Source organism: Populus euphratica, unplaced genomic scaffold (assembly GCF_000495115.2).
Source record: "Populus euphratica unplaced genomic scaffold, PopEup_1.0 scaffold223.1, whole genome shotgun sequence".
Taxonomy (NCBI): Eukaryota; Viridiplantae; Streptophyta; class Magnoliopsida; order Malpighiales; family Salicaceae; genus Populus; species Populus euphratica.
The window spans coordinates 33259-46197 of NW_011500105.1; the positions used below are offsets into that span (position 1 = coordinate 33259).

General features: G+C 32.4%; 1 protein-coding gene across 2 annotated transcripts in view; it reads left to right on the forward strand.

Annotated features, from left to right (window-relative positions):
* The window catches only part of LOC105109600 (probable LRR receptor-like serine/threonine-protein kinase At1g05700), a 14174-nt gene extending 1954 nt beyond the window's left edge, over positions 1-12220 (forward strand). The window contains exons 2-14 of one of the 2 annotated variants that reach the window (XM_011004349.1): positions 2267-2809; positions 3116-3120; positions 3571-4063; positions 6344-6476; positions 6604-6675; positions 7186-7257; positions 7348-7428; positions 9666-9811; positions 10328-10569; positions 10669-10795; positions 11300-11362; positions 11446-11635; positions 11713-12220. In XM_011004349.1, coding sequence (XP_011002651.1) covers positions 2267-2809; positions 3116-3120; positions 3571-4063; positions 6344-6476; positions 6604-6675; positions 7186-7257; positions 7348-7428; positions 9666-9811; positions 10328-10569; positions 10669-10795; positions 11300-11362; positions 11446-11635; positions 11713-12109 — 2564 coding nt within the window. In that variant the 3' untranslated portion in view covers positions 12110-12220. Of the gene's footprint in view, positions 1-2266; positions 2814-3115; positions 3121-3570; positions 4064-6343; positions 6477-6603; positions 6676-7185; positions 7258-7347; positions 7429-9665; positions 9812-10327; positions 10570-10668; positions 10796-11299; positions 11363-11445; positions 11636-11712 lie in introns of both variants that reach the window. The other variant, XM_011004350.1, reaches the window with a different exon arrangement.
* Positions 12221-12939: the final 719 nt, after the last annotated feature.

Sequence of the window (12939 nt, forward strand, 5' to 3'; positions counted from 1 at the left end):
TTGGTGAAATCATGATAAGTATGGTCCGGGTTAAAATTTATTAATTATTTTTTAATTAAAATAATATTATTATAACTTTTAATTTTTTAAAAGGTTAACTATTTGAAGTACAAGTTTCGTGTAACGCAAGCCTGACTCCATATTTGATTTTTCCAACTATGATATCGCAACATAGCTGTTCAGACATAGATCTGTGTGCGTTTTCTTTCACGGGTGGGTAACTTTGTAGTACAATACAAGTTAATCGTTTTGATCTTTTTAATTTTTTTTTAAAGGCTAAAATAGATTGATCCTCCAGACTTGAGCCTTATATCGTGTTCAGCTTTACAAATATGATCTTGCGGCATAGTGGTTCAGACATAGGTGTGTTTGCGTTTTCCATTATAGGTAACTTTGAAGTACAGGTTAAGTATTTAAATTATTCTTGATAATGTGTTTGAATATTTAAAAATATTTTTAAGAGTATATTTAGATTAAAAAACTAATTTCATATTCTTAAATATTCTATAATGATGATGTTAAAAACATAAAATGAAAAAAGCATTGAATGTATAAACATATTTTTGAAAAAACACATGTACCACCTTGCTATTGTACCACCTTGCTATTGAGGTGTGTTTTTAAAAAAATTAAATTTTTTTATTAAAATTTAATATATTTTATATGTTTTAGATTGTTAATGCACATTTTTAAAAATTTAAATTTTTTTATTAAAATTTAATATATTTTATATGTTTTAGATTGTTTTGATGTGTTAATGTCAAAAATAATTTTTAAAAAATAAAAAAATATTATTGACATATATTTTAATATGAAAAATTATTTGAAAAAAAACCATAATCATACTAATAAATAAACTCTGAATAAATTATTAAAAAAACTTTTAAACTCAAATAAGATATTCTTAGCTTTCATGTCAGTGAAAATAAAAATAAAAAAAGAGTGCTATTGATGCTTTAAATCACATTGTTATTAACCTATGACAACTTCTCTTTAGAAACCCTTAGTTATGCAAATTAAAATTATCTGAACAAGACTTATTCTAATTTTATATGAAAAAAATTCTATAAACATAAATATATATAAAAGTTTGTAGATTTAATTAAGATATATGTAAGTTAGATTAAATATTTTATTATAAAAAAACAAAAGACTAGCATGGATGGTGCGCAATTATGGCTTTTGCATACAAAAATATGGGTGTGCCCTCTTTTTGTTCCTGCGTTGCTGAACTGAAAACTAGCAGTTGAAAATCCAGGCACTTATGCCTAGCTATAAGTCAATATAGTAGTACTGGCTAGATCACCATCTTTATTAATTTGATTTGTACAAGCATTTTTCGGCTTAGTTTCTTATGATTTTGTAGCCAACTGCCCACACCTTGCCCGGTTAAAAACGTAGATTCTATGTAGTTTAGTGTGAACCCTATGCTAATTATTATTTGTGTAATACAAGCAAAGGGCTCATTTATTGTTGGTTTTTTGTTAACAACTTGAAACTTTGAATTAGAGTAAGAAAAAAATCGAGAATTTGTTTCATTCAAAAATTAAATTTATTAAAACTCTAATGACTTATAACATGAACTTTCATATATTGAATTTGTTACAAAACGAAGAAGAAGAGATAAATGCTAAAAGTATTTCTTTATGTAAAAGAAGAAGAAGAAGAAGAGACTCTTAATTTATATAATAAATTTATGTAGTTGACGGGTCGATGTTGTTTAAGGCAAGTTGAGCCCACTTGGTGCGAATATTTGAGATGACATGATTTTGACCTCGTAATGTGTAATGTGATAGAAAGGATAAATATAAAAAAAAAATTAAAGAAAAAAATATAAAATAAATTTATTCTTAGAATAGTTTTGAAGTGAATTTTTAAATCATAAAGTACAAGAAAATGTATCTTATCTGTCTCCAGCATTTTTTCCCCTGAAATAGTAATTAATTAAATGCTAGTGATTGTTTAATGCCCTAGAAGTATACTGCTCCCCCATGAATCATCCAAAAAAAGAAAAATATTTCTTATAATTAAACTCATGAACGTATGGATCGATTGCTGCTACATAAAATTTCTGTTTCAAGTTCTTTGCCTGCATTTTTCTATAATTCATTGCTCTTATTTTCTTTCCCGATATTCAAGTTGATGCTTTGCCCATTCATGGTTTAATGAATATTTGGCTATTAAGAAAAAAATGGTAATTAATAACAACACGTTGGAGATAACCAGTCTAATCGTTTGGTTTTCTCTTCTAACCAAAATTCTGAAGGTTTCATCAGCATTGATTGTGGGGCGGAGGCTGATTATCTGGATGGCGATACTGGAATAACTTACAAAACCGACAAAGATTTCATTAGTACGGGCAAGAATAAAGTCGTAGCACCAGAGTATAACTTGACGACTCCTTACTATGGGAATATGGCGAATAGCTTGAGAACCTTTCCTGAAGGTAAAAGGAATTGTTATACATTGAAACCCAGACAGGGTAAGAACCAAAACTATTACGTCAGAGCTTTCTTCTACTATGGAAATTACGATTCTGAGAATCAAACTCAAATAAAGTTTGATCTGTACATCGGGGTAAACCATTGGACAACAGTGGTTGATATGCAGTGGACATATTACGAAATTATTCATTATTCAGTAACTGATACCATTTATGTGTGTCTCGTAAATACGGGTTTCGGAGTTCCTTTCATCAATGGATTGGATTTACGGTTCATGAATGATTCCCCGTATAGAAGTATGAATGGATCGTTGATTCCTAAGGTGCTTGCTGACCTTGGCGGCCTGGATCCAACCTTAGGCGCCATGAGGTGAATTGTCTAAATCATGCATTTTTAACTAAATCATGCATGTGGCACATCATGTATCAGATATAATAAAAATTCTCATCATAGGTACCGTTTATGTAAAATATATATACAATCTTTTGGATAAATATCTATAATTTTACTATATACCTTAGGGATATTGTATTTTATTATGGTTTTTAGAATGATTATCATTTGTAGACATTGAAAGATCGATGTTTTGTTTTCGTTTTTCTTGTTTCTCTTCCACTTCTAAACCATGATTTTTTGGAGCTAACTTTCTCAACCCTTATCCAGAATCTTCCCCCAAGTCAATAATTCTGAAAGTAAATTTAATACTTTTAATTTTGGGCAGCAAGGTGACCAGTCGTTGGAGAGGGATAGCTAGCAAATCTCTTCCATTTTTTAGTGTAACTCCGGCTGATTTGATCTAAAATTAAGTTGGACAAGAACTGAATCTATTCATAAGAAGTATATCTTAATCTTACTACAGCTCATCATTTGTGCCAAATGATGTGTTTTTTCTTTTGTTTTCCCCCCCTTGAGGATGCATAAAATATTTTTAAATTATATACTTTACGTTGATAGATTCTTGATCATTAAATCTTTATTAGTTGTTTTTACTTTAATCACTTGTATGTAAATAGTTTTTTTAATATTGCTTAGAATCGATCGATGAACATCAAGAAATAGGAATTTTGGAGAATAAGAATATCACTACATTAGTTAATACTTGTGTTATTGTTTCTCACATGCATTTAGGTACAAAGATGACGTGTATGATCGCATCTGGCGGCTTGACGTGAACCTCAACCACTCAGTATCAATTAGCACCGAAACAAATATTGATATCCAGGGCAGTGATGATCCCTGCCGTCTACCAGTCGAAGTCTTGAGAACAGCGGTTCAGCCTTGGAATGGCCTTAATTCATTGAGCTACAAAAAATCATTAAGGCATCGCGAGAATTTCACACCTGAGTTTCTTGTCTTCTTTCACTTTGCTGAAATCGAGCAGATTGCACCAGGCAAAAGACGAGAATTCACCATTACTTTGAATGGCTTAAACTATGGGCCCTTTACTCTTGAATACTTGAAGCCATTGACCATAGGTCCATATAAAATACAAGTTCCAGAAGATCAAATTCGATTTTCTATTGATGCCACGTTGCGGTCTAACCTTCCACCAATCCTAAATGCCTTTGAGATTTTCGAACTAGGGCCACTCCCTGATTCACCGACAAACCAAACAGACGGTATGTTTTCTATTTCAATTCGGTTGAATGCTATAGGCTTTGGTGCCAGAATGCTATAATAATCGTCATTAATGAATTGCTAAACTACTGAATTGAAGCATTTTTACGTTTTGATCCCTCGAGCCAGGGCCTGATTAATGGCAAATTACTTGGTGATTGTCTTACTCGTACAACGAGGGCTGGCCTTGTCTTTTCCTTTCTTTGTATGTTTTGAAAGATGTTTCCTCCACTTTTAGCCCTAGCGTGTGTTACGGTAGTTTTTAGGTTTAAGTAGAGTTTTAATTTATAGTTTTTTGTTGACCTAGTAACGTAGACATAAGCCAAAAACATCAACTAAACAAGAAACTGAAAATTTATTTATTAACAAAAAAGCTATAAATAAGAACCTCAAATTCATAAGTTTATTCTTTGAAAGTAATAATAATAATAATAATAATAATTTTATTTTTTAGAAGGTTTACCAAATTTAAATAGACAATAAACTTTACCCTAACCAGAATAAAATGAAATTACAATGGAAACAAGCTTTAAATTAAAAAATAGCATGAAATCCCAAAATACTAAGACAAATCATAAAAACAGGTAAAACTAGGATTCGGAGGTGAGATTTGTGGAATCTAAAGATCGGACAATCCATATAGCAATATAAAAACAAATTCAAAGAAAAACGATCTCTATAATCTCTTATAAAAATTTGATAGTGATCCAATGATCAAATTAAAAGTTATGATATTTTTAAACTATTATTCTAGTTTGACGTTATTAGACCTCCTCTGAGACCTAGATTTGTCATACTGATTCATAAATATATTTGCTAGCTATCCATATAATACATATATATATATATATAGGAAAAATCCTCATTTATCTATGAAGACCCACACTTAACTGCTCAAATGACTCATTATTGTAGGTCCAACAACATCATTTAATTTTCAAGAGAGTTTTTAGTGGGATTTATGTAAAACTATAGGCCTCTTAAAGCTTTTTTTTAACCATGTCCCATGTATCTTGAGAACCTAGCCAAATTTTTACTTGAATACATCAAGTTTGATAATTGTTTTTTTATTAATATAGAACATTTTGAAATGAAAAGTTTGAATTGACCATGTTAAATAATTAAACATAAGCTCTTGTTAGAAGAAAAAAAAGAAGAGTGCGATCACTTATTTATAAGAACAAGAAAAATTTATAAGAACAAGAAAAAGAATAAAAGAAAGGATATTTTATTAAGAGTTTTCTCGAAAAATACAAAGCTTTTTATTATATCTCTCTATAATGCTTAATATTATAATTCCTCGTTAATCAAGAAATTAAATTATTTTAAAAAAATTATAATTTAATAAAGAATTTAACATTTTAATTAAACCAGGATGGCAATAAACTAATTTATTACAAATCCTTCTTCATTATGTTTTATTTATCTAATATTAAAAGTTTTATAAACTCTAAATCCTTGTAAAAATTAATTTTGACACCGTAACATAATTCACACCATCAGAGGATTCACTTTACCGTGAATAAAGGTTGCGAACTGGCCGATACGAACACCAAGATGTCCTCGCATTTTACAAGTGAGTAAAAAACTCTCCATATCTCAATTGCAGCCTTTTGAATAAACCAACCTCTGATGTATAGTGAAACAAGATTGTTAATCCTTCTACTGCAATGTTAAACAAGAATGGAGATAACGAATCACCTTGATAAATTCCACATGTGACCTTGAACTCTCTAGTAGAGAGATATGCATATATTAAATTTCCCCATTTAGCCCCAAAACCCATATATCCCATAATCTCATCAAGATAATTCCAGGATACAGAACCAAAAGCTTTATGGAAATCCACTTTGAAGATCATACCTTGCCCCTTCGAGCTTTGCAAATCATGAACCATTTTATTGGCTATCATTAAACCATCAACAATCTAACGTCCAAAAGCAGTTTGATTATCACTAATAAGATCTTGCCTAACATGTTTGAGTCTATTGGAAAGAATCTTTGCAAGAACTTTATAGAGACCATGAATCAAACCAATTTACCTATGGTCTAAAAATTCAATTGAAATCTTATAAAATCATACAAATGATAATTGTTTGATAGCCACCATACAAATGATAAAGCCTAATGGCTACCTGAGATAGTTTTTTTTTTATATTCATCATAAAAAAATTATTCTCATCACAAAAATGCAGGCTCGAGATTTTGTTTTGATATAGCTATTCTCTCTTATAAATCTAAATCTATGCATTTCTCACCCTTTTTAACCTAAATTATCATAGTTCATGCAATCATGGCCATCAAGGAAGCATACAAAATAGATAGAGTTAACTGGCAGGGAGATCCATGTTTGCCACTCACTACGTGGACTGGTTTGCAGTGCAACGATGATAACCCTCCAAGGATCATCTCTCTGTGAGTTCCCTCTTAAATTCTGTATGATTTTTGGAATATTTTATGTAAGTTATTTTTTAAGAACATCCACTTAGATATGGCATTCAGCATCTCAATGTCTTCCTGATTTACTATTAACTATGAGCAGGAATCTAAGTTCAAGTCAATTATCAGGGAATATAGCTGTTTCATTCTTGAACCTCACAGCAATCAAGTCCTTGTAAGTGTTCGTAACTAAGTTGTAACAGGTTTTAATGCTAATAAACTACCCTGGCAATGTCTACTAGATATCTGGCACTGGAATGACAGTCACTGCTAGAATTTCTTACCGACTTCAGCATTCATCATTTTATTTGAAGAGAACTATTGTTTATTGGGTCGAGACCCTTAAAACTAGAGGGCACCTCAGTCCTATGATGAGACATTATCTTATGGAAGTCTGAAGGTGATGTTACAAATACTCCATATGGAAATTGGCTAGAGGTGTATGGAGGGCTGATGCATCTTATAAGCTTGAGGCATATCCTCTCTCCCTATATGCATCTTTTCTGGACAAAATCCTCCAAGCCAATGGTTGGGATTCTGGCTCCACCAAGGTTGCAAAAATGGGTGTCCATACTTCAGATCAGTGGAGGAACAACCTCCATTTTTTCCCAACTATTGCTTACTCTTGTCATCTATTTCTTTACAAAATGTGATTGTTCGTTATTTTTTTCACATTTTCTTACAGGGATTTATCAAACAATGAATTGACAGGGACAGTGCCTGAAGCTTTTGCGCAGCTACCACATCTTACTATCCTGTAAGTTAACATGCTCTGATATTTAACACAATAAGTTTTTACAAAGATTACCATGGTGAATGGTGACTTTTTTTTCCCCCCTATTTGCAGAGATTTGAGCGGGAACAAACTCACAGGTGCAGTTCCCTATAGTCTCAAGGAAAAGTCTAACAGTAGACAGTTGCAGCTGAGGTTTGGTTATCATCTTCAACGATTACAACTTATCTGCATGTTAATTAAACAATCATTCAACTCCTTTAGTTCTTCTCTAACTTCTTTTCTTATATATTGTCGCACCCGCATCACGACGGTCTTAAAATTAATATGAAAAAAATAAATTTTTAACATTTTATTTTTTGATAGGAATGATATTGTTTAAGGAGTCGCAATTTAATATTATGATAACTAGAAATATTAACTAGTTAATAAAAATTATATGGGTCGAAACTGGTTACATGAATCGTAACTTAGTATTATGATAACTAGAAATATTAACTAGTTAATAAAAATTATATGGGTCGAAACTGGTTACATAAAAGGAAAGATATTATTATTCTTTAAAAGTTTTGCTTGAAACAAACAACATTGCTGATTTTGTTTTTAATTACTAAATGTTTATTAGTTTTTACTATAATAATTTGCTTATAATATTCCTGACTTTGACGCCAATAAATATTCAACTACAAATACTTTCAATTCTGGTGTTGGTAAATATTACGTAACTGTAAAAACAAAACAAATTTAAATTAATTTTTTTATTCTTCACTCTGGTATCAGTGAATAAATAAATAAAATAAATTTATTTTTAAGCATATATCATTTTTATTTTTTCTTGCTAAATAAAATTAAAATACAATAAATAATATAAATTCAAACCGATATTGTTATTCCTAACTCTGACATCAATAAATAAATTAATAAATTTATATTATTTTTATACATGTACATTTTATTTTTTTAGTTTTTATTTTTCTAGCCTAGCACAGCTCAGACCAATGAACTGAGCTAGACCCAGCCAGTGACCCGGCTGGCTGAGGCACATGCGTGAATTATTCACGCATGCCGTGCACCGTGGGAAGGTAATTAAAATTACCTTCTCATTGTACTTATGGAACTGAAAAATGAAAGGGAGGGAGAAGCTTACCTGGACGCGTAGGAACGAAGACACTGACGAAGGCATGGTGGCTGGATGTTCCCTTCTCTTTTTTATTTATTTTGTTTGTTTCTGTTCGTTCACGCCCTTTATAATCTTTGTCTATTTTCTCCTTCCTCCTCCTATTCGTTCATCTCCTCTCTGCTTCTGCCTGTCGGTTCTTTCTCCCCTGTGCTTTTCTCGTTTTCTCTGTTCTGTGTGTGTTCTGTTCTCGGTGTTCCTGCCTCTCTCTTTTTTTCGCTTCCCCTCGTCTTCCTTTTCGTTTCTATCCTCTGGTTTTCAGTCCAATCTTCCTGCTCGTCTCCTCTGTCCGTTTGATGAAGAACAGAGGAAAGTGCTGGAGTTCGAATTTGGGTCTCGGTTTTTTTCTGTGTGTGGCTTGCGTTTTCATGGTTTTTCCTTTTCTGTTTTTTTTCTTTGGTTTCCGAGTTGGTTCTCGGCTTTTCTCCCTCTTGGTTTCTTCTCTGGTTCCTGGCCTTTGTTTAGCTGGTTCCCCCCTTTTTTCCCCCTCCTGGTTCTGTTTTTTTCGTCTAGGTTTAGCTTGAGTTTTTCTCCTTTTTTTTTTCTTTTTCTTCTGTCCCCTTGGTCCCAGTTCACCTTTGCCTTTTATAGAGCCAAAGAGCTTGCCCCTAAAACCAGTCCCTGTTACAGTCCTGCATTTACAGGACTGTTAATCAATCCACGAGCGGGATCGTGGGCAAAAGAAGTGGTCCATCATCGGATCGAATTGCTACCATTTTCCCTGTTAAATAGGCTTTCTCCGCTCGAAATGGAAGGGATAATGAACAGCTCTTCAAAACGGCGCCGTTTGTGTCGTTGGGAATGACTATGTTTCACTTTGGTCCCTGAACTTCTGATATTTATCAATTAGGTCTCTGATTCCATTAATTAAATAATTTCAAATCCAATTAAGTCCCCAAACTTCTAAATTATGTTGTCTTGGCTCAAATTTCAAATATATTTTTATCCATTCATTTTTTATTATGTATTCAAAAATTGGGTTATGACACATATGCAGTGAACACTCTTTCAATTTTTCATAAATTGAAATTAAACGTTAAGGAACAAAGAGGAGTTAGAAGATAGATTATACAAATCCATTTTGTTTGCATGTAGCACGAGTTTGAGGAATTAAGTAACTGATACAATTCTTTGGTATATTTCACAGTGATCTTGCTAACTTTCTAAAGCAATCCTCACTCTGATTGGGTTATTTGTTACTGGTATATAATCATTGATTCTCACTTACATCTGACAATGTTTTACTTAATGCAAGTTTGGATGGAAATCTGGATTTATGCAAGATGGATACATGTGAAAAGAAGAAGCGAAGTTTTCCTGTTCTAGTTATTGCATTTGTCATATCAGTTTCGGCGCTCCTCCTCCTTAACATTATAACTATCTTCTGGAGGTTCAAAATAGGTGAATTGTTTCTCTTTCACTTATCTTCTTTGTATTCTTTCCTCTCTTTTGAGTGGTGTTAACTAAATCCTAGAATAACAGAGTAATTTGGGCATAGAAGATGTTTTCTGTGAAATCATTAATGATCTATGCATTCGATGGCTTACACGTATGATCATACAATACTGTCTTCAACTTAAAAGCCTAATAGAATATTATTCTATGAATTTATCTTATATGTAAGCACTTTAGTTTTTCCATTCATTTTCAATACATATATAATTCATGTCATGTGCACCCAACGACTTTTATATTACCTATCAGTTACTTAATTTGGATGCCACCTCCAATACCTCATTTCCTTCCTGCAACTTAGCAGATGAGAATAAGATTCAACATGTGATCAGTAAGCAATAACGTAGTTTTGACATTTAAATATGATGACATATATAGTTTCATACTTTAGTATCTCTTTTAAAATATTGGAATATTTATCGCTTTATCAAACAAACAAAAAAACAAAATTTTCCTTTGCAGGGAGATTGAATGTGTCATTATCTTCCTCAGTGGGCTTTTCCAGAAAAAAAAATTCAATGAAATCAAAGAATCAGCCATTTACATACCCTGAAATAGTTAGCATTACCAATAATTTCCAAACCATTATTGGAGAAGGAGGATTTGGAAAAGTATATCTTGGCAACCTGCAAGATGGTCGTCAAGTTGCTGTCAAGTTGTTATCTCAATCCTCAAGGCAAGGTTATAAAGAATTTCTAGCGGAGGTAACAAATTAGTTAGCTTTCTCCTTTCCTGTAGATGACATGAGATGTGCACCAAATATTTTTCTTTCAGCTATGACAGAGTAGTGTTTCCAAATGCAGGTCCAACTATTGATGATTGTTCATCACAGAAACTTGGTGTCCCTCGTTGGTTATTGTAATGAGCAAGAAAATATGGCCCTTGTTTATGAATACATGGCAAATGGGAACTTGAAGGAGCAATTGTTAGGTATTTATAGAATTACTCTCATAAACATAGAATTCTTCATTTTTTTTGGGTACACAAACTAGTTTATAGTTAGAACTTTCACTTAGAATTGTATGAATTTATCATTGTTAGAGTATAATATAAATAATATCTTGGCATGTTACTTAGTAGCTTAGCCTTTTAGGTTGAAATGCTTCTTTCACATAATTATACAGCTTTTATAATTAAATGGTCACGAGTTCAAATCTCACTATCTTTATTCTATTTGATAAAAATTAAGCACAAGATATTATAAGTATGTGCAAGTTTCAAGTTCAAATGATTTTTAGTTGAAATAACATATTAAAGAATAATTTAAATTATATATTAGGATCTTACCTAATAATTTAAATTTTTAGATTAAGATGATTCTTTGACAATCATTGATAAACTTTTATGTGTAATGAAACATAATTCCTGTTGTATTCATCACATTGCAAAGTTTATTGTTTAATTTATGATATTAATGTGTTTCTGTGGCTGCAGAAAATAGCACAAATATGTTGAATTGGAGGGCAAGGCTGCAAATTGCAGTAGACGCAGCACAAGGTCTGATTCTAGTGCCTGAGTCATTTTTTCTTTATTTTTGTTCTGGAAACTTTGTTGGATAACTGGCATTATCAAACTCGCAGGTTTGGAATATCTGCATAATGGTTGCAGGCCGCCAATAGTCCATAGAGATTTGAAATCATCCAACATCTTATTAACTGAAAACCTTCAAGCCAAGATTTCTGATTTCGGGCTGTCCAAAGCCTTCGCAACCGAAGGAGATTCGCATGTCATAACTATTCCTGCAGGCACGCCTGGATACATTGATCCTGAGTACGTATTCAAACTTAATGTTAATCTTCTCTCACAGTGTTTCTCCTAGCATAATTATCATTGTATTTTGTATGCAGATTTCGAGATTCAGGAAACTTAAATAAGAAAAGTGATGTTTACAGCTTCGGTATTCTTCTGTGTGAGCTAATAACTGGTCAACCGCCTTTAATAAGGGGCCATAACGGCCACACTCACATACTTCAATGGGTGAGTCCTCTAGTTGAAAGAGGGGATATCCAGAGCATTATCGATCCAAAGCTGAAAGGTGAATTCAACACTAATTGTGCTTGGAAAGCTCTGGAGATAGTACTGTCCTGCGTGCCCCCGACTTCAACACAAAGGCCAGACATGAGTGATATCTTGGGAGAGCTAAAGGAATGTCTGGCCATGGAGATGTCATCTGAAATGAGCATGCGTGGTTCCGTTGAAATGAGCTTGGTGCTTCGCACAGATATGGCTCCAAATCTTAGGTAGCTAATAAACAATAACGGTTTGTTTGTTGTTAAAACTGCAACGGATTGAACTAAATTATATAGATACATAAAACATTGTTATAGTATAAATTTACCCTCGACATCCTTCATGCATTATCTCTGAAATTCTCAACTACAACAAATATAAAAAATCATTACCACGCACTCTGCCTCACAAGCATAAAGACTCAAGAAAACAACGTCACATAACCATCAAACTACTCCTAGCTGACAAATCAACCACCACAACCCATACTAGCACATTGATGACATGACCAGCCTTTTCTTCCCTCTAAATCCACCATTAGTGATCATCATCAGACCCGATCCACTCTCAAATAAACCACCATCACAGTACCATAATCATAACCTTCTCTACTCTTAACAAACCCGATCCATACTTAAATAAACCCAACAGATTGGTATGCTTTTGCTTCTTCCCCCTTTAGTCTCCAAACACTAACCCCACAACAAATATCGCACGTGTGCGGCATTGCGGTGTAATGTTCCACTTCAATCTAAATATCTATCTATCTGGTAAATATAGACAAACAAGAAATTCTTGTTTTTTATTAGTGGAAAATGAAATGGAAGTCACCACCTATTATTTTGGTCACTGGAAACCCTAACTAATTTCAAAAATCGGATTCAGGATGCGTAAAAAAAATATATTAACACTCTAAATATGTCTTATCTAAAATAAGCTACATTATTTGATTGTCTAATTGTTATTATATTTATAATTATTGATCTGTTTATAATTTAAGAAAAGTCCTTCTCAGTAAAAAGGTCATTATCTTATTGAGTAAAAACCTAACAATTCTAATATTT